The 27,117-nt window shown below is 43.4% G+C and overlaps 1 protein-coding gene across 2 annotated transcripts in view; it reads right to left on the bottom strand.

Annotated features, from left to right (window-relative positions):
• Positions 1–27,117, bottom strand: part of PRKG1 (protein kinase cGMP-dependent 1) — a 686,067-nt gene that overhangs the window by 582,203 nt on the left and 76,747 nt on the right. For both annotated transcript variants that reach the window (XM_081004551.1, XM_081004550.1), the window contains one exon: positions 17,284–17,697. In XM_081004551.1, the coding sequence (XP_080860677.1) occupies positions 17,284–17,549 (266 nt within the window). In that variant the 5' untranslated portion in view covers positions 17,550–17,697. The remainder of the gene's footprint in view (positions 1–17,283; positions 17,698–27,117) is intronic.

The raw sequence follows: 27,117 nt of genomic DNA, 5'->3' as shown, positions 1-27,117 counted from the left end.
TTCTAGAAAAAAAGAGGTGCCAGAATTCACCATGAACACCTCCCTTCTTCTCTTACAATGGCGATGGCACCTACCCGAGAGGTGCCAGAACTGAGTTCTAGCATGTTCTGGCTGAAAAAAAGCCCTGGGCTCATCCAATTGCTTATTATAATAATAGTCAGGTCTCAATCCTAAACACACTTATTAGGGTGTAAGCTCCACTACTGAGTACATATGCAGACTTTCAGTCAGGTACACAGAACCAGGGGGGAAATATCACATGGTGTCTGAAATGCAGGGAAAACTGAAAACACTCTGCACACTCTTCCTTTATTGACTATTTTGTAATCTGGCATATAAAATAAAGCCCAGTAGCCAGGGCAATTAAAGAACAATAAAAGTTCAACACAGCACTAAGGAGATTGTCCCATCAGCACAAGTGTTTCTGCACTTGCTTGATAGAATTATCTCCCCCCCCCCCCAATCTTCCTACCTGTTCCCTGTTTTGGGAGTTCTCTCCCCACCCCCCCGACCCCCATTCAGTCAATACTATTAATTCTTTCATAAAGTTACATCATGATGTAGGATGGCAGAAAGCAATTCTGACTGCCATCATATATTCACTTGCTTAGGTGTAAGTCCCACTGAATTTAATTCTGAATAGACATGGATAGGATTGTGTCCATAGAGGAATGGAAGTTTCGCAGTTTATAAAAAATATTCCAGTGGAATTGTATGGGGCTTTTAAAAAGTGTTCTGCTTCATGTCTGCCTAACTCTGTAAACTGCCTAAATTTACAAAATAAGTTAAATTTTATTGATATTAAAAACTCGGAACTTACTTGCTTTACTTACTTACTTACTTACTTATAATTTGTTACATTTATATACCAAATTTTCTCCCAAGGATTTCAAGGGAGTGCACATGATTCACCTCACAACAACCCTGTGAAGTAGGTTAGGCTGAGAGATGGTTACTGGCCCAAGGTCACCTAGTGAGCTTTATGGCTGAATAAGGATTTGAACTCTGGTCTACCATAACTAACCATAATACCACAGAAATATATAGGGGAAACCAGTCTGTGTTCCTGAAATTGCAAAACGAAACAGACTCATTTAATGCTGCCTGGTAAGTATTCTCCCCCCCCCCCCCCGCCAAACCACTGCTGCCTGGAGATGAAAAGGCAAACTTTTTGAAAACTGAACACCCCCCACCCCAATAATGCAAGTTAAACCTTAGCTCCCGCTGCCATCTTGTGGCTAACTGTGTGACAACCCTGTGAGAAATTAAGAGTTTAGAGCTTTAAAACAAAAATAAATACTTTTTGGCATAACTCTCTGTGTATATGCAATAGGGTATATTAAGAAAAACAACATTAGCAAAGGGAAGAGATAAAAAATATAGGCACTTTTAATGAACAGCAGTCCATCATTGCCACATTATATCCAATTTTACCTCAAAATGTGCTGTATCCTTTACATTTCCCCTTTGTTAACATAATCTGGGATTCTTGGTATTTGGAATCTAAAAACATTATTAAAGCTTATGTGCCAACATACATTTGAAGCACATGACTTCCTCCAAAGCATTCTGGGAACAGTAATTTGTTAAGGGTTCTATAGCTCTGTGAGGGGAAGCTACAGTTCCCAAGATTCTTCAGGGGTTGTCACATGCTTTAAATGAGTGTTGGGTGTGCTTTAAATGTATGGTGTGGATCTGCCATACATGTCTTAATTGGCTTACTATTCCAGGCAGAAGCAGCGTGCTAGATGGGGTAACTACACTAGCTTCCCAGCAGGTGGGTCACTGTTGCTTACGGTGAGGGAGAGGGGAGGGACAAATGTACCAACAGAGTCTACCCAGTACTTCTGCTGGTAAATGTGCACCATGTTGTCCCATACCTTTCCAGTGAGCAACAGCTAACTCGCTTGCTAAGAAGCTTGTGTAGTGGGGCTTTGCACCACCAGGCAAGCAGCTTCTGATGCCAGGATGTCTCTGTTGCTAGAAGATTCTCCTCTGTGTTCACAGGAATGTAAACATTTCACATTATAATAGAAGGTATTTTGGTTTACTGCAGAAAAATAACTACTATGGCGCCTTATAGCATCATTTATTCACTGCCGTATTCATAACAAGTGTTAGCACAAAGGGAAATTCTGTAAAATTTCCTGAATGCATGCAAGAGTGAACTCTGGTGGGCTTCTTTACATAGGAAAAGTACAAATAATGGCCTGCTTCTTGTAGAGGCTATCCTTACTTCCTACAATGATGGAAAAGGCAGCCAGGCGTTCAGTGAGTATCTTCTTGGCAAATACAGTGGTACCTCGGGTTACATACACTTCAGGTTACACACTCTGCTAACCCAGAAATAGTGCTTCAGGTTAAGAACTTTGCTTCAGGATGAGAACAGAAATCATGCTCCGGTGGCGGGCGGCAGCAGGAGGCCCCATTAGCTAAAGTGGTGCTTCAGGTTAAGTACAATTTCAGGTTAAGTACGGACCTTTGGAACGAATTAAGTACTTAACCCGAGGTACCACTGTATGAACAGGTGGGGAGAGGGGGAGTCTTAAACGTTTGTCAGTCCCAGGTGGCAAAGGGATTTAAGGGATAGAATTAGAACCTTGAGCGGGGCTCAGAATCCAACTGGCAGGCAGTGCAGCCAGCACAAATTTTGTTGACTATTTGCCCACCTCTTCACATTCTTAAGGAGGCAGGCCAAAGCACTCTGCACAAACTGAAAGATCTGAGTTGTCTTCAAGGGCTGCCCCGTATGAAGCGCATTATAGTAGTCAAGCCAAAAGGGTGTGCACATGTGGATGTGGGTGGTCAGATTCCCTTTCTCTGAGAAGAGGCAGTACCTTCATCTTTAATGTAACTCTTAGAAGACACTTTTACAGTACGTGTAACTGTTGTTGTTTAGTCGTTTAGTCGTGTCCTACTCTTCGTGACCCCATGGACCAGAGCACGCCAGGCACTCCTGTCTTCCACTGCCTCCCGCAATTTAGTCAAATTCATGCGGGTAGCTTCGAGAACACTGTCCAACCATCTCGTCCTCTGTCGTCCCCTTCTCCTTGTGCCCTCAATCTTTCCCAGCATCAGGGTCTTTTCCAGGGAGTCTTGTCTTCTCACATGTAACTGTTAGTACCACTATAATGTCTTCCTCCAGGTACAAAGATGGATCCAGAGGCCCATACAAGGAATAGTTATTTCTGTCCAGTTTCCAGGATAGCAACAGCAACAATTTTATGCTGCCCATCTCATCAGGTTGCCCCAGCCACTCTGGGTGGCTTCCAACACACTATGAAAACACAAAGGATGAGGTTCTATTCCTCCTCCTCATGGTATGGCAAGAAGAATAAAACTTTGTAAGGGCCAGTTTTCAATCTACATTGATGCAGACAAAAAGTCAAACTACCTAAAATAAATGGAAATAGGATCAAATGGCAATGCTTTTCCTTATTAGCTTTTTCCCCCCTCTCCAAATGCTTATGAAATGTTTTAAATGACTTTTGTTCAATTGTGCATGAAATAAACCTGATTACAATCATAAAGCTGTATTAGCACGCAGGCACGCATGCACACACACATATATCTGCCATATATTCGTCTTCTAACGACACGTTTAAATAGCATTTTAACATTTCTGGAAACATGACACTTCCTAATGGCTTGAGGAAATTATGACAATGTAAAAATGGTTACAAAAAAACCCCAGGTTAATTACTTCTTTTCCAATATTCTCAGTGACTATTAAAATAGTTTTATTGTAGTTCTGGTCTCAATAACTCTTTATACATTTGTTATGGTTTCATCTCTCCAAGGAAATCAGGGTATGGATCCCTCCCTCTCACCATTTTACTACTCTCTACAATACTGTACAGTAAGTTAAGCTGAAAGAATGTTCCTGGAAGGTAGCTCCAGGAGTTTTCAGACTAGCCATCTTTAAAGATTATAGTTTTTTCAAAAAGTAGAACAGCCATAACTTTCTTGTGGCTTTGTTCAAACTGAGGTCTATGTTGATCCAAAACCAAGCTCAACACTATATCCACTGCACCATGCAGGCCCTCAAGGTATCTATCCACCTGTCCAGATCTCAATCTACCATAATTCAGGGACCATAACTCTATGGTAGAGGACACGTTTAACAAGCAGAAACTTTCGGATTCATTTCCTGGCCTCTTTGGGCAAAGGGATCATGGTAACAGTTGGTGGGAATGACATGTGACCCGTCCAAAACCTCGGAGACCAGCATAAGACCATAAAAATTGCCCTGCTGAATCAGGCCAGTGGCCTCCTGTTCTCACGGTGGTCAGCCAGATGTTCATGGGAAGCCTTCAAGTAGACCCTGAGTGGAGCAGCACTCTTCTTGTCTGTGGTTTCCAGCAACTGGCATTAAGAAGCACACTGCATGTCACTGTCACTCAGCTAGCCTACTTCACAGGGCTCTTGTGAGGATGAAATGAAGAGGTGGAAATGTGTAGGCTACTTTGAGTTTCTTGGAGGAAATGGTGGGAGATAAATGTAATAAATAAATAAAATAAACTTAGGTTGTGAGACTAAAGTGACTATCTTTCATCACTGGTGTGAATGCCCACAGGTTGCTTTATTCTGAAATAAAATTTATCAGGAGATATCAAAGATTATTAAAACAGCATATTCAAATTTCTCCCCAGTTAACCCTACTAAATATGTGGACAGATACTTATGAAGACATCTCACTAAAAGGAAGTTTTGACATGGACACTGCCAGCTGCCAGGATGTCTATAGCACAACAGCGGAAATCTTTTTTTTTAATGTGACTATAAAAAAACTCTGATATTTGGTTATTGCAGGACAAAAAAATAAGGCATAAGTTAGAAATAAGGCATAAGGGACAAGTAAGGTTCAGTATGGTGGGATTTTATTTCATATATTTTAGTTTCAGATTTAAAGGCATCTTTGCTTTCTAGACGCGGGTGGCGCAGGGATGCGGGTGGCGCTGTGGGTAAAACCTCAGTGTCTAGGACTTGCCAATCGCATGGTCAGCGGTTCGAATCCCCGCGGCGGGGTGAGCTCCCGTCATTCGGTCCCAACTCCTGCCCACCTAGCAGTTCGAAAGCACCCTTAAGTGCAAGTAGATATATAGCGGGAAGGTAAACGGCGTTTCCGTGTGCTGCTCTGGTGCCGGTTCGCCAGAGCAGCTTCGTCACGCTGGCCACGTGACCCGGAAGTGTCTGCGGACAGTGCTGGCTCCCGGCCTCTACAGTGAGATGAGCGCACAACCCTAGAGTCTGTCAAGACTGGGCCGTACGGGCAGGGGTACCTTTACCTTTACCTTTTACCTTGCTGTCTAGAAAAAAGATGGTGGTCATGATTTTATATTGGGTGTTATTTAAGAAGCTCAGGTTTTGTATGTCCTGTCTTTAGTGGGATATATTATTAAATATTTGTTATTTGTTTACTTGTCTTTGCAGCTCCATAATAATTTGAAAAAATAAACTTTGTTTAAAAACTTAGCTCAACCTACTTCAAAGTGCTGTTGCGAATACAAAAGGTGGAGAGGAAGAAAACATTCAAAACCTTGAGCTTCTGGGTGGAGAAGCAAGAAATCAATTTATCACACACAGCACATGGTTAAACAATGGAATACACTCCCACAGGAAGCAGTGAGGGCCACCAATTTGGACAATTTTGTGCAGGATAAGGCTATGAATGGCTACTAGCCCCAACAGCTTTGCTTTGCCTCCATTGTTGCAGGCAGTATGCTTCTGAATACTAGGTGCTTGAAACCACAGGAGGAAAGCGTTCTCCTGTGCATTGGCGGAGGAAGAGGTGTGCGGGGAGAGTGCACTGCCCCTGGCAGTGTGATACTGGCAGGGTGCCATCGCGGCTGCCACCCTGACTGTGCTGGGCACCCCGCCCCCGGGGATGCATTCCACTCCCCCGCCTGCTCTCCACTCCCCGGTGCCAGAGCATGAAGCTCCACCACTGCTCCTGTGCTCAGGTCCTGCTTGTGGGCTTCTCATAGGCATCTGGTTGGCTGCCGGGAGAACAGCATGTTAGCATAAATGGGCCACTGGCTGACCCAGCAGGGGTCTTTTTATGTTGCTATTCAATGCCATTCACAGTTTATGCAAATAAAGCCAGAAAAGCAGCCTTCTTGCTATAACTGCACCATCTACGGTCCTGATAATTACAGCACAGTTACAAAGCCAAGAAAAGGTTTGCAAGCCCTGATAAATAACAACAAGCTAAACATGTTTCATTGTAATTTACCAACTTGCTTGAATGGCAGGTGCAAAGGAAAGAGCAGCATAATATCAGGGATGGGGAACACGTGGCCCTCCAGGTGTTGTTGGACTACAACCGCCCCCCCCCCCCAATCATCCCTGACCACCGGTTGTGCTGATGGGAGTTGGAATCCAGCAACATCTGGAGGGCCACAGGCTCTCCATCCCTCATATAAATCAATCAATAATTGTGACGTTCCCATTTTGCTAGTGGTTCTGTTTACTAGTTGTGCTTGGTTACAGCTTTATCTCCACGGAGGTTGTCTGCCCCCACAAGAGAATGCCTGCTGATCAGAAATTGTTGGCAAAACAGGAAAGGAGACGAACTTCACCACTGTAAATTCTTCAGGCAAAGGTGGTGTTTGGAGAGAATTGCAATTAGCTGTGGCCTTATTTTTATGCCAAACTGCAAAGAAAGAAAGAAAGAAAGAAAGAAAGAAAGAAAGAAAGAGAAAGAAAGAAAAGTTCTCCTTCAAGAGACTGCTGGCTATCCCAAGGCATAAAACAAGCTTAACAGCCCTAAACTTCGCACATTAAATTAGTACTCAAGTATAATTTTACAGTTGACTGTATGAAGGGCACCCTAGAAATAAATAAACCAAAGCAGCATTAATTAAGGGGGCGGGGGAGGGGGAAGACTACCGGCTGTTGTCACCATAATTGCAACGGCTGGGTGGATATTTAATATCAAAGAGCTGTGTTTCACACACACCCCTAAAATTAGCTGCACTTCGGAAATCTAAATTTCTCACTTCAGGTATACACATTTCTAAATTTAAAGTATATATATTCTACAATCTATTGACATCTAAACTTGTGATGACCATCCCCTTTTCTGCCAGCTATATAGCACTTTCAATATGCATAGTGCTTTGCAATGTTTTTAAAATAGCTAGCACTTCCTAAATAAAGATGGAACTAGAAGTTACAGTATAAGATTCATGGAGCTGTCTCCACTCCTTCTCTCTTCCTCCCTTCCTCCCAGAAACAAGGAGTATGGAGGTAGGGAATCTGTGACCCTGCAGATGATGCCTCACTCCAACTCCCATCAACCCCAGCCAACTTGGCCAAAGGTCAAGGATAATGGGAGTTACAATCCAGCAACATCTGGTGGCCCACATGTTCTCCATCCCTAATGTAGTATAACACAACCCATAACATGACATCACCATGCTGTGCATTTCCCCCTCTCCTACCTAACACAGTTGGCTGCCAGCTAGATTTCCTCCTCAGGCTGCTGACCTTTTGCTGACACATATATTATTCAAATGCCGCATATAAAAGAACACACAAACCTTCCCCAAATGATTGCCCCTTCCTTATAGCATTTAACAAGGCTGCAACACAAGGTGTTATTAAAGGAAGTCCAGAATAAAGATTAAGAATACATTTTATTGCTTTTGATCTACAATAAGTGTAGATCATCCAAGAACAAAATTACACCGGGTGTCTTATAATTAAAAATAAGAACTAAAACACAAGACTGGATCCAAGCTTAGGTCTCATATGCGTTCGTGGATTTCCCCAAAGAATACTGGGAACTGTAGTTTGTGATGGGTGCTAAGAGTTGTTAGGACTGGAGAGCCATCTTCCCCTTAGAGAGCTACGATTTCCAGAGTGGTTTAACAATCAACCCTCTTTGCAGGGAACTCTGGGGAGTGTCTTGAGGGTTAGAGAGAGAGGCTTGGAAGGCTGCCTTTGGCCCCCGGGCCCGAGGATCTGCACCCTGATCTAAAAGATCTTAAAATGGAAAAGCTTGGGAAGCTAAATTCTTCATCTGGTGCCAAAATGTCCACTGCATAATGCCAGGTAAGCCTCTCTGTAGGGGTCAATGCTGCCACCACTTCAAAGAAGGGGTAGGATAGCTCAATTCGTTAGTTAGAGCGTGGTGCTAATAGCAACAAGGCTGCAGGTTCGATTCCCATAATGGACAACTGCATATTCCTGCATTGCCAGAGGGTTGGACTAGATAATCCACAGGGTCCCTTCCAACTCTATGATTCTATGACTAATCAGTAGTTGTGATTTAGACATGTTCCTGCTTAGCCATTATTATTTCTTGCACTTTTCCTCAAGCTGCCACCAAAAATGGAAGACTCAATGAGATTTGAAGAAGAACCTTCACCACACTGATGAAAGGGCAGTAAGGAAGTCCAGCTCTTACATCAAAGAAGGGAACTTGTGGTTCTCCTGATGAGACTCCAGTTTGCAGTAGCCCCAGCCAGTAGACTCAAAAGTCAGGTATGATGTGAGTCACAGACCTTCAACATCTACAGAGCCAAAGGTCTCCCACCACTGCCTTACCTGCACCCAAACTATTCTGAGGTTCACTATCTTGCATTTTTGTGGCTAAGGCTCCAATTTTAAGCACAGTGGCTAAGGAATAAGTCCCACTGTAAACACCAGGACTTACTTCTGAGTAAACATGCATACAATTACACTGCTGCAGAAGTTCATCCTATGTACTTACTTAGGTAACTGTAACTTGTTCATCAATTGATCGAGCAAGTGGTAGGTACCATTTTACTATGCAAGATATACATTGAGGCTGAACTAAACACACACAAAATCACTGGTTCTCCTGACTCAGGGTGGAGTGGGATGTCAGGAGAGGTGACATTTCGAGTATTGTGAGTGAGAGAGACAAAGCCTACTGGGGCACCAAGGACAGCTCCCCAACTTTCCTGTAAAGCAGGGGTAGGAAACCTCATGCCTGGGGGACAAATGTGCCTCTCTAAACCCCTCGATCTGACCATCAGGACACTCCCCAACCATACCCCCTTTCATCAAACCTCAACCACCATTGGCCTTCCTTCACACGTTCCTTGAGTTTTTCGACCTAGCCTGTGTCCATCAACTCTGATAATGCCTCTTCCTTGCCTGAAGGCAGGATGGAGAGGGCCACCAGAAGGCAATGCGGCCCTCAGACAGAAAAAGACTTCCCATCCCCACTTTCAAGTTTCAGGAAAAAGCAGCTACCGCATACCACCCAGCTGCCATGATTTAACCTTGGCATCCCCAGAAATACAGAAGCCATCTCGGCTTCTGATTTGATCTGGGAATGTCCCGGAAATGTAGAAGGGCCTGGGGTGCCTGGGTAAAGGTGGGGTTGCAGGGAGGATTCTAGAGTCCTCCTGCCTCCTTCCCGAAGCTGGCAAGAACTTACTGGCAGTGGCGGAGCCGGGGGCAGTGCGCTCCCCCTGCACTCAGAGCTTACCGGGCTTTGGAAAGGAAGCAGGAATGCTCTCAGACCCTGCCAGAGCATCGCACCTCCTTCCCAAAGCTGGGCAAGGTCTTACCAGGCTTGGAGAAGGAGGGAGAAGAATCTGCATTTCCCTGTTTTCCCTATTATAATCTGTCCCAATTTTCATCTGTTGAATGTTTGAGGGTATGCTACTGTGGTGGCAGCAAGTTTTTGCCTTTTTATTACACTTTAAAATGCTGCTTGTTGTAGGTAGCAGTGGCCCAAGCTCCAGGAAGCTGCTGTGGGCCTGTGCAAGTGGGGAGTGGTTTGTTCAGAATCCTTTTTCCTTTTTTCATGCTAATGGAAACTATTTATTGGTGCAACAGGAAATGTGCCTTCAATTTTAATTCAGAAAGAAAGTGTGTTTTAGCTACCAGAAATCTGGGGAACAAAAAGATAAAAGAACAGCTTCGTATATCATTTTGTCACAAGCAAAGATGCCAGCTCATCACTAACAACATCACAGCTCTCAAACTTCTCAACAGAAATGGCTGTGGAGGATTCATGTTAACAGTATATAAACTCAGGAATTACAAGCAATTATGATAGATTTGTTTATCGTTTCACACATACCAGGAGTAGAGAACTTGCAACACTATCACATGAACCAAAGGAAGTGTTTTTTTCACAGCACATGCCTGATCTTTGGAATTTTGTGTAATGTCATGCGATAATGCCCATCTGGATAGCATACTGCAAAGAACTAATCCAGGGCCTTGCAACAGAAATAAACCATATTGACAGTCACAAATATTTTCCATTTTTTCGTTCGCATGCGTAACATAATTTGCATTATGAATCCCAAGCTATGTTTGTGGACATGAGCTTTTTTTCTTACTCTAAAAGGGCGAAGAAGAGCTTTTGAAGCAACTCTTTAAAACCTTGCTGGAGGGAATTAAACAGAATAGTAATTGGAAAAAACAATTAAGCTGGGTGCCTCTTAATTTGCAACTTAGCTTCCAGGCTCTATGCTGGGTAGTGTTTTTTTTTATATTTTCAAACCTCTCTGCAGTTACTATGAGAACTCAGTTGGAGAACCTCAGCATATGCAAGTACCAAGCTTCCATTGCCAAATTAGAACAAGCAGTTCATGGAAGACGTGGATATTAGGGCTTTATTGCTTAATAGATTAATCTGTTAGATAAAACTCTTTTTAAAAAAAGATTGACTAAAAAGATGCCCAAGCAGCAGATTTTTTTAATGTATTATTATTTTTTAACACATGTTATTATTATTAGATTTCACTCCCATCCTTCCACCAAGGATCTCAAGATTTCCCCAGTCCCCTTAACCTCACAACAACCCTGTGAAGTTGGTTAGGGCTGAGAGTGATTGACTCAAGGCCCTGCAGTGAGCTTCATGGCTGAGCCAAGACAGGGGTAGGCAACCTAAGGCCCATGGGCCAGATACAGCTCAATCGCCTTCTCAATCCAGCCTGTGGATGGCCTGGGAATCAGCGTGTTTTCACATGAGTAGAATGTGTCATTTTACTTAAAATGCATCTCTGGGTTATTTCTGGGGCATAGTAATTCGTTCATTCCCCCCCTCCCAAAAAAATATAGTCCGGCCCATCACATGGTCTGAGGGACGGTAGACCCGCCCACAGCTGAAAAAGGTTGCTGACCCCTGAGCCAAGGCCTCCAGGTTTACAATGCTAATCATTACAAAATGCTAACCCTGTTATGCAAACTGCAATGACCTTTTGAAAAGAGACATCCCTCCTCTTCTAAGAGGGAAAGCCGGTTCTAAAACATTTGCATGCAACATCTAAGAAAGAATGCTTCCGAATTATTGTTTTTAATCATAAACAAGTTTACTCAATAAATTGACTTAGCATGCAATCTTATACACATTTACCTGGAGAAAGCCCCATTGGATTTCTAAGTATTTCTGCATAGGATTGCAGTGTTAGAACTCATATTGTAAATTGGTTGAGATTTCTTTTATTGAGTGACAAGTGTAGTATCACTGGATCGTATTCACTGAGCACCAGTTCATACATGCATGTGCATTTTTTGTTTGTCCTGGACAAACAAAACACACCCCATTAATAACCACTGTGCGTGAAATGGTTGATATGAAAGTTCTGTCTGTGTTAGATGGCTCAATCACATATTCTAGTGACAAAATATGAATGGTGAACCAGACCATCTATTATGATACAGTTGATGTGCCCAAATAAGTGATTGCTGAAATCTAAAAATAATCAATGAAGCCTGACAGAACTGATATCTCCAGTCCAAAGTATCTAGTGCTATCAAGAATAGTGCTGTTTGGACCATTGCTCTGAACCAGGAAGTTGTTTTGCATGGCGTAGGGAAACTCTATGATTTTGCAGCATCTTTTATGTTTGCACTTCTTACGAGGCAAAAAAGGAGGCCTGGATTCCGCTATGTGAGCAGATTTTAGCATTGCTCCCCCACACCTTAAATGTCCAGCTGTCACATTGCCCAAATGTCAGATCAGCTCCTATTATTGGATTCAGACTCCTCACTACAGTTTTCAAGCAATCTGGCCAATCTGCACTATGCATTGCCAGAGGGACTCCAAATTATTCAGCAGTGCATTTGGACTCCTGAGGGAGGGAAAGGGAAGGGGTACTATTTCAATAATTTAATCACATACTTGAAAAATGCCATAAACGTTTCATATCATTGACAGGAGCCTTTAGCATATCATGTGTTGACACATAAATCAACATAAAGACTTTGATTAATGTATGTATTTGTTTTATTACCGGAAAAAAACCTTAGTATTTACCAAGTGAATATCATGTGCTCAAAATGCTTCATAGACCTCATCTCCATAATCAGAGAAATCTCAGCCCAACAGAAGTTGTGTTGTTTGAATATTATAGCAATAATATTTAAGTGGGAATGAAATATACAGTATTTGTTTTCCCAACAATGAGAGAGGTCAAGGTGGAGAGTTTCAGTAAAACAAATTTTTTAAAGGATCCTGCCATTTTAACAGCTGTTGTTCACTCTGTATACTTCAGGATCTGTGTTTGACCAGACTCTTCAATTCCATCTCTAGTATTCAATTCATCAGTATAAGGTTCTTTCCATTCCCAGCACTAAATCTATCACTAATAATTTGTCACTATTTATCATCATCTTTTAGCAGAGAAATCCAGAAAATACTCTTTCATCCTGATCTTATTTACTCCTCTTTACTTACATCAGAAGTAAACCGCATAGAGTTCAACTGCGGTTTGTGGACCATCACTGGTCTGTGGTGTGTCTGTGGATTTCTGATAGAAGATGGGGGCTAGCCCACTTGCCCCACTGAATACACTAAACTCGCAACTTCTGCTCACTTATTTTACATGGCTGCAAACTTATGTGGTTAATTGAAAAATAGATAAATCGGAAAAATGCAGGGGGAATCAAAATAATCAGTAGGAAAACGTCAAAAGGAGGTGTGGGGGGGAAACAACAATTGGCAGTCCCACCAACCATTGCACTCACCCTGGGAGTGTGTTTGGGCATCATCAGAGAGTCCTAGTGAGAGCAGAGAGAAGGGTGGTCTAAGAGCAAGGGGAGGTGATCTGAAGCATGCCAAGACCCTCAGCAGCTTTCCAGTGGTCCATGGGAGGGGGCAGTTTGGGACCCACTGCTATACATATCTACTCAGAAGTAAGTTATATTGATTTCAAAGGGGCTTTCTCCCCGGTTAGTGTGTATTAATTTAGTTTAATTAATTAGTTTAAATTTAAATACTTTAAAGTAAAGCATATAAAACCATAGTACGATATAATAACATAGATATAACTTTTTTAAAAACCCTAAAAACCTTTAGAGCCAACATTTTGTATCTTTTAGGGGTGGGGGTAGAGAGAAAACTGCCTGTGGTATTGTTACTAAAAAGACATTCTGTTCCTTTAAACGTTCTTGTGCATCTCTCCCACCCTCAATTCCAACCATTACTATCTCCATATATTATACTTGTCATAACTCCCTGTTACAGTGAGTCAGTGTGCTGAAAATAAACTTCATGGCTTGTATTCTATTCGAAAGCAGAAGCCCAAACATTGAGGGGGGGGTGGCGGTGAGAATTTACCCTCTGTCCTAGTGTAAACCACACAGAAGAGGAAGTTGCAATGAATGTTGGAAGAAAAATGTGTGCTCTTGACATCTGATGGAAGAAATAAATCTGTCTCTGTGAACTGAGACTAACTCTCCATCCCCACAAGTTTCCCAGTTTGGGAAAGAGCGGGGAGGCGTGCAGGAGTGCGACATCCACAGCCTTGCGAAACCTCTTTGAAAGTCATTTTTCCAGTGGGAATATCAGTCTCATGGAACCCCTCACTTAAATCCTATATTTACAAGGCCAGTTTAATTTTGACACAAAAAGCCTACAGTGCTCTCTTTCAAGTGAAGCTGTGGCTTCAGAAGCAGGACTTTCAAAATTCATAAAATAACCCCAGTCATTAATGCAGCCTTATTTTTAAAAGGTGACTGCAGCAAAGGGGCCAGTGCATCCATTTAAAAAAAAAAAAAAAGCCTCTAAGCGAACTGGGTGTATTAAAGATGATGACAGCCTTCCCCAATCCTACCCGACCTCCCAAACTCCAGGCGTTTTGAAAGATGAGACACCCCAAAACAGAAATAAACTAAGGAACTACACCAAACCCACACACTCACACACATTCAAGCCACAGTTGACACTGTGAGGAAGCCAATTTTTAATCACACCCTTCTGGCTTTTTTGTATGGGATGTGTCTAACACAGTTTTACAGAGACCACTTGGACCGCTGTGTAATTTTGTCACTCCAGCAACTTCTTTCTCAACAGAAACAAATCTTTACTGTTCCTCATTCAGACAACCTCATCTTCTTCCCCCCACATCCAGACTCCCACTCCTAGATTTAAGAGCAGTAACAATTATTCCACATTTGCTGATTCCCCGTTCTAGACAACTTCTTATAGGGTTTAGGCTACCTGGGAGCAAATTCCCTTGAATTCAGTAGAACTTTTTTCCAAACATGGTTAGGCCTGCAGCCAACGTACAGATGTCACAAGAGTCAGCAGTGTTTATGTAATTGACTAAAAACATTCTCATATATTTAAAAAAAGATCCCCTCAAGTAACCAAGCAGTGTTTATAAATAAAACATGCAATTGATATTCCTTTATTATTTTAGAAATAACTTTATATATTACTTTTATCTATTATTATTATTATTATTATTATTATTATTATTATGTCTGTATTACTTGAATGGGGGATGCGGGTGGCGCTGTAGTGTAAACCACTGAGCCTCTTGGGCTTGCTGATCAGAAGATCAGCGGTTCGAATCCCCGCGACGGGGTGAGCTCCCGTTGCTCGGTCCCCTGCTCCTGCCCACCTAGCAGTTTGAAAGCATGTCAAAGTGCAAGTAGATAAATAGGTACTGCTCCGGCGGGAAGGTAAATGGCATTTCTGTGCACTGCTCTGGTTTCACCAGAAGTGGCATAGTCGTGCTGGCCACCGCAGCCCCAGAGTCATCTGCGACTGGACTTAACTGTCAGGGGTCCTTTACCTTTACCTTTTTATTACTTGAATGAAGATAAAGCACTATCACAGAAGAGGCATTTTCCACACACACAGGAAGGACTGCTTCTTCTAGCAGATAGTGCCTGCTGCAGTGCGTGTAAATCATCTTTAAAAATTGTTTATAGGTGCCCCCCCCCTTTAGAGCTATTGTTTTGTTCAAGGGCAAATAAATTAAAACTCATGATTCATTAACTACTTTTTTAAAAAAAAATCCTTATTAATGACACTTTTTCTTATTGTTCATTGTTTTTATAGTGTCAACAAGGTGCATGGTACTGTAGACCCATATAAGTGGTTAGGTCCATGCACTGAGAAGCTTACAGTTAAACATAAATTAAAGTGAGTGAAGATGCAGGAAGGTTTTAAATCTGTCATCATCCCTGGAAAAGGAGAAAACGAGCCATGCCCATTCTGAGCAGATAAGTTTATTGTAGCGCTATAAAGAAGGAATCTTTTACGTTTCCTATTGTAGTTGGAAGGTAATTGTGCTTCCCAGATCCCAATACTTGGAACAGTGGCCACTCCAATGACCTCTCCTGCTCACCTTCATTTCTCTGGGAGCCTACCTCAGGTTAACATTTCTACACAAGAAACAATGCAAAAGGGTCTCAGAGAGATTTGAGGGCCAGTTTAAAAAAGTCGAGAAATATGGACACAGCAGTAAAGGTGGCAAGAAAGGAGATTCCAGCTGGACATCAGGAAGAACTTTCTGACAGTGGGAGATGTAGTCGACTCTCCTTCCTCAAAGGTTTTAAAACAGAGGTTGGATGGTCATCTGTCATGGATGTTTTTGTTGAAATTCCTGTGTTGCCCAGGGTCCCTTCCAACTCTATAACTGATTCTAATACATACAAACTCTGAAATCCTCATCAGCACGAAAACCAAGTCACTAACTCAAACCGGCCCATCCCTACCAGACAAAACTTTGGCCCCCTCGAGTTCTAAGTTTACACACAAACACACAAATACACGTGTCCAGCACGTGCCTGGTACCTCTCCTTTCTCACTAAGATCCTTCCCCTCCCTCCAAGGTATGATCATTCAAACTAGGCAGGAGAGTAACAGATGATGATGAAAGGAAAAGAGTCGGGGTGGGGTGAGAGAGGGAGAAGGAGAGACGCCGTTTAATGCGATATTCAATATCCTGCAACATGCATTTTGAGCTCTGCACTTCCAGCGGCTTAAAAGCTCATAATGCGCTCTGTACTTCCTCTCGCTAATGTCCACAGGGGGTTTAATGCTGGGGCCGATCGATGGGGCTCCTCTGGTGTCACGATCTCTCTCTCTTTTTCTTTACTTTTTCTTTCGCAAAAAGCAGCAGCATAAACCAGACTGGGAAGGGACGGGCTAGAGGAGGCGGGATTATTTTGGAGCGCCGGAGGAGGGAGGGAAGGAAGGGGTGAAGGAAAAGGGAGGGATTTGGGCTTCTCTCCACCAGGACCTCCCCTCCAGATTTCTTCCTCTCCCCTCCCTTTTTATTTCCCAAACGTCTCTAGATTGCCCACTCTACACCTCCTCCGCCTCCCCCCCTCCCGCGATGTGAGAGCAGCCAATTCTAAGGGCAAAGGGAGGAAAGGGCAAGCGGCTTCGACCGTCGCGACTACGCATGCCCGGCCATCCAGGCATGCTCAACAAAAATAGAAGGGCAGCCCAACTGCCAAATGATGGGGAGCAAAAGAGGCTCTTCATCTCCGTAGGCGATGGGCTTGCAAAGAAGAGAAGCAGGGAAGGGGAGGGGGGCACGGGGTGGGTGGCTGAGGACTCTTCCAAAATATCCCCAAGAACTCCTGGAGGAACTTTGCCACGCTTTGAGAGCGCACTATTCAGATGCCCGAGAGTGTTTGCTGTCAGCCCGGGTTTATTTTTTAATTTTTATTTTATTGGACTCTTCTGCACCGCTCCAAGGCAGCACGTGATGGGCAGGGCAAGAAGGCTCCACCGCTTTCTTCACCCTTGAGAAACTTGTCCCCCTAACCTTGGGAAGCGGGGCTGGTTGGAGGGGGGGGGGAGGGAGAGAAGCGGCAGCCCCGCCAAGGAGAAAAGGCAGCAGAGAGCGAGGAGGGGGTTTGCACACACCCCAACTCCGCCCCTCACTTGGCTGTAGCCATCCAGCTTTAAGGAGACTTTGGGGCTGGAGGAGACAAGGGTGTAAGATGTGACACACGTATCTGCACGCGCTCACGCGCGCACGTATCCCCACCCCCACTCCCCAAACACACACACACACCGTTTTCGTCGTCCACCGTCCCTACCTTTCGGATTTGGTGAATTTCCGAAACGCCTGCCGGAGATCGTGGAAGGAGCGATAGGTCTGGGGCTCGGCGGAGATGCCTTGCGCCCGGGTGGTGCGGGGTCCGATGTGGGTGGTGGGCGCGGGCAGCACGGACTGACACTTGTGCAGCTTCCTCCTCAGCTCCTGGATCTCCTCGTCCTTCTCGGACAAGCGCTTCTCCAGCTCTTTAATCCGCTCATCCTTCAGCAGCAAGAGCTTGGCAAAGTCCCCTTCCAGCTCGCTCATGTTTCGAAAGCCCTCGCTCCGCTGCAACTTTTTTTCCCTTCTTCTTTTTGGTATCCCGTAAGGAAGCGAGCGGGGGAGCGAAGGAGCAGCAGCAGCAAAAGCAGCAGCAGCAGCAGCGACCCAGGCGAGCGCGGAGTGAATGGAGCCTCTAAGTAAGAGAGGGAGAGAGAGGAAAGGGGAAAGAGAGGGAGTGAAGAAGAAGGGGGGAAAAGTCAGTCCAAAGCAGTGGGGAGAGATCTGCTGTCACTAATGGGTGGTGGTGAGCGGCTTTCTTCGATCCACTTACTGCTGAATGGGCTGTAAATGGAGGCAGCAGGATGAGAGAGGGCTGAGATCACTGGATGTTGAGTGCTAATCTGGAAGCGTCCCTCGGGACCGGGTGATTATCTTTCATTGAGAAAGCAATTAGAGCTACCCTCCTGCTGCCGCCGCCGCCGCCCTTCATACCTACCGGATTCACTCGGGGAGGAGGAAGAGGAGGAGGAGGAGGAGGAGGAGGATGGAAAGAAGAGGCATGCGAATAGCCAACAGCAGCCCCACCAAACTCCTAAGCTCTCTCATCAGGACAAGAGCTCTCCCTTCCTCCATCTCTCTCTCTCTCTCTCTCTCTCTCTCTCTCTCTCACACACACACACACACACCACATCTTCTGTGTTAAGTGGTACAGACAACAGAGAGAGGAAGAAAGTTGATGGAGAGAGAGAGATGCAGTCCTTAAAATAGCAACCATTATTACTATGCAGCCTGCAGGGTGACACAGCTCCCTGTAACCAAAGCTTCGGGTCCGGGGTTGTAAAATTAGATGTCCTTCATAAATTATTGATCCCTCCCCTCCCCTCAAAATAACCTCCACAAATTGGTTCCTTCATAATGGTACTTAGCATTTGGCCAGGCGTATGTCAAGGGCTCCAAGCACTCCTGGTGCGTTTTTCTCCTCGAGAATCCTAACAACAGCCTTGTAAAGTGGGTCAGTGTTACTAACCGGCTTGTTATAATTGGGAACCGAAGGCACTGGTGGCTCGCTTAATAGGACACGTAGGGTGAATGTGAGGAGGGCTCCAAAAGCTGCTGCCAAGCGCCTCCAAAAAGCTAAGGAGCAGATCATGAAGGAAATTGGCGTCTGCACGTTTGTCCCCGGTGTTTGCTATTCAGAGATATACTTTTCTCTGAACATGGAAGTTCAGCTATTACAGCTGATGGGGAGGGGGTCATAGACCTATAGTACAGACCTAACAAACCCATCACCACATCCTGTGGCAACTAATTCCACAAATTAACTCTGCATAGTTTGAAAAAGTAGGCGCCTTCTTTTTCTAAGCCTGTTCCCAATTAAATTGTTTAGATGACCCCAAGTTCTAATATTAAAAGAGGAGCAGGGAAACCTCTCCTTTCATTCATAATTTTACAGTATTGACTTTTGTCATGTCTCCCCTTCCAAATTAAACAATTCCAAAAGTGTAGCCTTTTCCTGTATGGATAACATTTCTTATCAACTGGCTTGTTTTTGTTCTATATCTTTTCCAGGACTGCAGTATTCTTTTTTCTTTTTAATGATGGTGTGATCAGAACAGTACAATAAAATTCCAAATGTGGCTGGGGCACAGATTTGCATAAGGGCATTGTGACAATGGCAGTTTTCTTTTTGACCTCTTTTCTATAATTCCTGACACAGAATTTGCCTTTTTCTCTGCTGCTACGCACTGAGTTGACATTTTCAGTGACCTATTCACTACTAATCTTTCCTGGGTACTTGTAGACAAATCAGACCCCATCAGTGTGTGTATATAGATTTTTGGTTTTGTTGCGGGTTTTCTTTTTCACCCCAATGTGTATGACTATGCACTTACTTATATTAAATCTCATTCGCCATTTTGCTATACCTTCATGCAGTATGGAGAAATCCTTCCAATATTTATTGGCTACCTTGAGTTTCATAATCAAATAAATTTGGCAACTTCGCTGCTCACTCCTGATGCCATTTGTGAATAACACAGCTGACTTTCCTTGGGCATGAACACTTGCTAGTTTATTGCTGACCTCTGCTTCCTACCCTTTTGACCACATAAGGGTCACTTGATGTGAGATTTGAACTGAAGACATGTCAGCTCATGGCCTGCTATTACACCATAGTACTCTTAATAATCTTTTTATTCCTTCCTTACTGGGGCCTCTCAGAATTCCAGGGCAGAGTTTCTCTTGCTCCCATTTCGAGTACCCCAAATGCTGTTTTGGTGAGTGCCTATGCATTTAGAGTATATAATCTTCACAATAACATATATGTGAAGACACTGCTCTCATATTGTGCAGTGTAACCCTTCCATAATAACAAAAAAATAAGTCCCACTGATTTCAATGGCTAGAGGTTGGTGCTGAAAGGCAATGTTCTCAAGTACACCTACTGGGTTCAATGGGGCTTTCCTTGAGAAAGTCTGGAAACGATTGCAGCACCAGGCGGAAATCCTAAAAGGGCCATAGCTGCAGGCAAGCCTTGCTTCTTCAGGGATGTTCCAGCTGCACATCTTTCATGCTGTTCAAGGATGTTCCAGCTGCACATCTTTCATCTATGTGGGGCTGCCCTTGAAACTGACCCAGAAACTCCAGCGGGTGCAGAAGGCCGCAGCGAGACTCCTCACGGGGTCCTTGCCATGGGAGCACATTCATCCGATGCTATACCCGCTGCACTGGTTCCCGGTGGAGTACAGGATCAGGTTTAAGGTGCTGGTTTTAACCTTTAAAGCCCTATATGGCCTAGGATCCTCATACCTATGGGACTGCCTCTCCTGGTATGCTCCACAGAGGACCTTAAGGTCTGCAAATAATAACACCCTGAAGATCCCAGGCCCCAGGGAGATTAGACTGGCCTCGACCAGAGCCAGGGTCGGAACGCTCTCTCACAAGAGACCAGGGCCCTGCGGAATTTGACATCTTTCGCAGGGCCTGCAAGATGGAGCTGTTCCACCAGGTCTTTGGTCAGGGTTCAGTCTGATTCTTTTCTTTCTGTATAAGAACAAGCATTAAAGAGGTCTCCTAGCCCGCTTTATAAGGCCAGTGGTAAAGTTGTCCCTGAAGAATATTAACCACTCTCAGTTTTACCCATGGACTGCCTTCTGTCCAGATTTTAATTTGCTCTGAACTAATTTTAAGATGCATTTTAATTAATTGATTGCCTGTTCTTATGTTCTCTGTATATTGTGTTAGTTTTATGACGTTAGCCGCGCTGAGCCCAGCTCCGGCCAGGGAGGGCGGGGTACAAATAAAAATTTACGTTGTTGTGGTTGTTGTTGTTGTTGTTGTTTTAAGAGGATAAGCCTCAAGTGTAGCTCCATAGGTTGTTGGACTACAATTTATTCATTCTCTGGCCATTTTCCTTGCTAGATGGGAAGTCCCCAAAATATCTGGAGGGCTACAGGTTTCTTACCCCTAACTCTAGTGTTGTTGTCGTTTAGTTGTGTCCTACTCTTCATGACCCCATGGACCAGAGCACGCCAGGCACTCCTGTCTTCCACTGCCTCCCGCAGTTTCGTCAAATTCATGTTGGTAGTTTCAAGAACATTGTCCAACCATCTCGTCCTCTGTTGTCCCCTTCTCCTTGTGCCCTCAGTCTTTCCCACCAACATGGTCTTTTCCAGGGAGTCTTCTCTTCTCATGAGGTGGCCAAAGTATTGGAGCCTCAGCTTCAGGATCTGTCCTTCCAGTGAGCACTCAGGGCTGATTTCCTTCAGAATGGATAGGTTTGATCTTCTTGCAGTCCATGGGACTCTCAAGACTGTCTTCCAGCACCATAATTCAAAAGCATCAATTCTTCGGCGATCAGCCTTCTTTATGGTCCAGCTCTCATTTCCATACATCACTACTAGGAAAACCATAGCTTTAACTATACAGACCTTTGTTGGCAAGGTGATGGCTCTGCTTTTTAAGATGCTGTCTAGGTTTGTCAACGCTTTTCTCCCAAGAAGAAAAGAACAGAGGGCAGTTTGCAATATAAAAATGCAAAAATACATAGCATAGTAACAAAAAAGAATACTACCCCCTCCCGCCCCACCACCCCAGTTTAAAAGGCTATAGATTGTTTACTTCGCCAAAGGTCTGGGAGAAGAGGAATGTTTTTGCCTGATGCCTAAAGATATGAAACAAAGAAGCCAGGTGAGCCTCCCTGGGGAGAACATTCCACAAGGGGGAGCCGTTGCAGGAAAGGTCCATTCTCATGTTGCCACGCTCTGGGCCTCTCATGGAGGAGGCACATGAAGAAGGGACTCAGATGATGATCTCAGGGTCTGGGTAAGTTCATAAGGGGAGAGAAGGTCCTTGAGGTATTGCGGTTACAGTTCAACAGCATCTGGGAGCTAAAGATTGGGGAGGTTGTTTAAGTTGTCCCCTTTGCTAATCTCCATTGCTGAAGAATTGTGTGGTCCCCATGAGCAGCTTGTCTGGGTTCCGATGTTGAACAGAGCAAGGGAAAGCTTTGCTTTTCTAGTTGCATTTTCCACGCTTATCACAGAGCTCTGGTTGAGGTGGGGCTAGAGCATGCACTGCCCTACTAGGACTACCGATTCACTACCAACAAACACAAGGCAACATACAATTGCCTTGTATACAATCTGTGTATACAATACAATTTGTAACATTTTCATTAAAGTAAAAACATTTTGGGAATATTTATTTTATTTATAATAAAACCATTGTATCAACCTCACATGCATTACACAAAGTAGCTTACATCAATAAAAATCACAATATAAAAATAAAAAAGCAACATCACCAATATAAAAATCACAGCATAACATCCACAGGTGACAGATGCAATTCGCCAAGGGCAGGCAGAGCACATAAAACAAAGTTTGTCACTAGAATCAACCCAGCCTAACAAATTAAACACATGCTAGAATAAAGAAGTATTCATAAGCTGGTGAAAGGCCATCAAAGATGGAACCATTCAGGTACTGAGAAGGCCTTATTTCTTCCCTGTAGATCTTAATGAATGGGCAGGCTGGCATGGGAGGAGGCAATCCCTCAGGTATCCTTGACCCAAGTCATTTAGTGCTTTAAAAGGCAAGCATCAACACCCTGAACCTCAAAACAAATTGGTAACCAGTACAGTTACTGCAGGACAAGTGAAATGTGATCAAACAAACATCCTGACCACCACATGATGGACCAACATAATTTCCTGAGGACTCGTCAAAGTTAGCTCCATGTAGAACATGTTGCAGTAATATAGTCTAGATGTAACTAAAGGCCAAGGCACATTTAATTAGGGTCAAATTAGGGTCAAATCAGACCTCTTTAGGAAAAGGCACTGCTGGTTCATCAGCTAGGCTAGCCAAAGGCACTCCTAGCAACTACCACCACCTGGGCATCCAAGTTCAAGGATGAATCTAGGAGCACCCACAAACTGAATACCCGGTTCTTCAACCTGCAAACTCAATATCTGATTCCCCCCCCCCAAAAAAACCAAAAAAAAATGCAACAACAACCCACTTTGAAGTTCTATTCTGGAGTCTATCTTCTTCCTGATGAGGAACAGCTCTCTCATCTGGATTAAGCTTCAATTTATTAGCCCTCAACTCCAGCCTATTGCTATCAGCAGGCAGCAGTTCAGAACATCAACAACTTGGTATTAGATGGGAAAGAGAAATGAAACTCTGTGCTATCTGCATGTTGATTACAACACATTCTAAACATCCAGACAACCCCGTTCAGTCGTATGTAGATATTGAACAACCTACCAAAGAAGACAGTGATGCCATACACAAATGACCAAGGCATTTAATTACTCCTCCAGCATCACTTTCTGACACTCAATGAAGAGCCAGAACCATAGCACAGTACCTCCTAGGGCAGGAGTTGTGGGGGACTTGTGGCCCTCCAGATGTTGTTGGACTACAACTCTCGTAAGCCCCAGCCAGCATGGCTGATGGTCAGAGCTGGTGGAAGTTGGAGCCTAACAACACTTGGAGGGCCATGGGTTCCCCAGCCCTGTCCTGGGTGTATTCCCTTCAGACTGTCTGGAAGTGTACAATGGTCAACAGCATCAAACATTCCTAAAAGGTCCAGCAGAACCAAATGACATGTAAATTCCCGGTTAAGAAAAAAAAGGGGGGTCAAAAAAATATCATTTTGGTGCCACCCAAAATAATAGTGCTCTAAATACTATCCAGCTTACCCAATAAGCTCTGCCTATCCAAAACTCTTCCTGGTGGATGTTTTAAAATCATTAGCACCACTTTTATTATACTTAAATGATCCTGAAAGAGATCCTGATTATACTGAAAGAAATGGCAGAGTGCTTAAAGGGGCAACTTCAGGAAACTTTAAAGAACTTTTAATAAAGTTTGGTTTATTTAAGGAAAGTGCTGTGGATTTATCAGTAAAAGCCTCTGAACTTAAAAATAATGGTCCCTACCAGCATACATGTTTCTGCCGCTAAACTAATGGTCACTAAAATATACAGAGACTGTGGAGCTTTGAGACAGTTACAGAAATCTCTGATGGAGCCTCACCTGGAAATGTGGCAGCCCCACCTAAAGAGAAAGGATGGCTACCATCCTGCATCTATGGTTGTGAGCTATCATTGTAATTGAATGCCTACTATCCTCACTACCTGCAAGTAAGATAATGTAACACATGAAAGGTAAGACCTAGGCTGCAAAAGGTAAAGGACCCCTGGATGGTTAAGTCCAGTTGAATTCAACTATGGGGTGTGGCACTCATCTTGCTTTTCAGGCCAACGGAGCTGGCGTTTGTCTGCAGACAGCTTTTCTGGGCCATGTGGCCAGCATGACTAAACTACTTCTGGTGCAACAAGACACCATGATGAGTGCCACAGCACAAGGAAACACCATTTGCCTTCCTGTCGCAGCAGTACCTATTTATCTACTCGTGCTGGTATGCTTTTGAACTGCTAGGTTGGCAGGAGCTGGGACAAAGCAATGGTAGCTCACCCTGTTGTGCGGATTTGAACTGCTGACCTTACGATCGGCAAGCCCAAGAGGCTCAATGGATTAGACCACAGTGCCACCTGCGTCCCTAGGCTGTAATGCTATGCACACTTACCTGGGAGTAAGCTTTATTTAACTCAGTGGGGCTTCCTTCTGAATAGTAGAACTTTGCACGTAGGGTAGTGTTTATCATTCATGGATTTGCTCCTGAGCACATGAATAGCTTCCACTGAAAGATATTGTGACTGAGGTGATGCTAAAGCAGCCCAGTGACTTTCAACTGTTTTAGACTACAACTCCCATCATGCTGACTGGGCTTATTGGAGTTGTAGTCTGAAGCATTTGGAGGGCACTGGCTTGGGAGAAAGCTGTGCTTGATTATTAGAGAGCTCTTTCTAATAATCCTTTTGAGTTTCTGATAGCTACACCACAAATGGAAGTCATCACTTACTGTTTGCAGCCTCCAAACCCTGAATTGTGTGTGAACGTATCTTTGGTAAAGATATTGGTTGTAAACTGAACTTTGGAAACATACAACTGTGACTTTTTCTTCACCTATATAATAAAAAACAATACAGCTAGGATATGACCATTCTGAGTTTTGTGTGTGAAGATTTCCCCATTATCTTCCTTTCTCTTTATCAACACATCCACAGCATCAAATAAACAATGCCCACAGGCATTCAGTTGTTATATGTGAGTTTTCCTTGTAAATTCGTTAGGCTTTGAAATTCCTGTTCATGCTGCCACTGCCGCCTTGTGAGAAGTAGCCTTATGGTGCTATTTGCAAAGTAGTCTTAAATGTTTCCACATTAAAAAAGAAAATTAAATACAACTCTCTCTATTGTTCCAAAAAGGAGAGAGACAGCTCTAAATAGCACCAACATGATATATCAGAGACATAATTAGCAAGCCTTGCTTGATATTTTTTTAAAAAACAGTAACCTGAAAATGTCACTTCTTGAAGAAACTATCATGATGTAATTAAGTGGAAAGTTAGATAGTTTTAAAATGAAACCAATTAGGTTTCACCAGCAAATTATAAAGGCACATTAGAACACCTTGTATCCCAATTTACAGCCAGCATGATGCTTGAATCTTATTCCATGCAGTTGTAATTATACGGTTTTCTATCAGTCACGTACATAATCTATTTTTCATAAGCCCCACAGTTTCAGCACATTGCCACTCTCCCACATTTAGCACCCCTAGAGAACCACCCCTGCCAATGTTACTGGAATTATTAGGGGAAGCAATTCACAGGCAGCTTATAAGTGGTGTTGGCTTCTGCTTTGGGGAAGAGTTTCAAAAATAAAGCCCATTTAAGTCATTGGTGATCTTGAAGTTGAGTGCCCATATACAGTGGAAGCAAGTTGGATGTGGCAATGGATGTTGTGCATAACTTCCTCCCAGCTGGATTGGACCCAGATGCTCAAAGGGTTGCTATCAGGTGTGTCAGACCCTGCACCAGGCCACCCAATCTGCTCCCTCCTAAATCTGTTCTAGGTTCTCTCCAACCCTATGAAACAGATTTGGGGAGGGTGTGGGGTATATGTGGGAAGAGGAGAAAAGGGGGGAGTTCCACTGCCAAGCAGACATCATTGCATGGATGGAACACATTACTTGAATACTGCCCTGTCTGTTACATCTTCTTAGTGCAAATCTCCCCTCCTCAAATATTACAAGCAATTGCCAATCCAGTGGGGTTAAAGCACCAGATGTTCACTTGGAAGAGCTAGATTCAAATCCACACTTGGTCATGAAGCTTCTTTGATGACCTTGGGTCAATTGCTTTCTCTCAACAAAGGGTGGGAGATATATTTGATTCAGTTCACATTTAAAGCCAAATTTCCAAAACAACACAAGAACTGAAAAATAGCTTAAAAATTCACATTTATCTGAATTTTGTATCTGAATTTTGGGATGCAGTTTTTCATCCAAACAACATTTTGAAACATGCATGTATTAGGGGGAAATGGGCATAAAGGTGAATATACTAGTAAAAATAACATACAAAATGTAAATTGCTTGCAAAAATGGGTACATTATTCAATAGTATGCTTTTATCAGGTGAAATTCACATTGAAATGTTGAAGGATTTTGTTAGAATTCTTTTTTTTAAAGCAAATTGCTGCAGAAACCTGGAAGACTAAATTTAAGATTATAAAAGTGAGAAACTAATGTGAATCAAAACTTACAAATCTTGGAAGCCGCCCAGAGTGACTGGGGAAACCCAGCCAGATGGGAGGGGTATAAATAATAAATTTATTATTATTATTATTATCATCATCATCATCATCATCATCAGTACTCTCAACCTAACTGACTTTGTGGGATTTGTGGGAAGGATAAAAAGGATAGATAGATAGATAGATAGATAGATAGATAGATAGAGATAGATAGAGGAAAGGTGAGGTGTAAATAGATAAAAGTCAGATGAAATGGTGGCAGGCAGAAAACAGAGTTTAACTGAAAACAGATATTCTACAGCTGCTCCTGTCAAACGTTTCAAATGGTGCCTTACACAGGTGTGTGGCTGTTGGTAGAAACTGGCACTTCATGCTCAATGAGAATGGATGAGAGGGAAGGCTCTTTCGGGAGTGTCCTTATCCAAAAAGGAAAATGGAATT

The sequence above is a fragment of the Podarcis pityusensis genome (genome assembly GCF_964106645.2).
Source record: "Podarcis pityusensis genome assembly, chromosome: 5".
In the NCBI taxonomy this organism is placed as follows: Eukaryota; Metazoa; Chordata; class Lepidosauria; order Squamata; family Lacertidae; genus Podarcis; species Podarcis pityusensis.
Note: the sequence above shows the minus strand (reverse complement) of the source record. Positions and strands in the feature narration are given on the sequence as shown.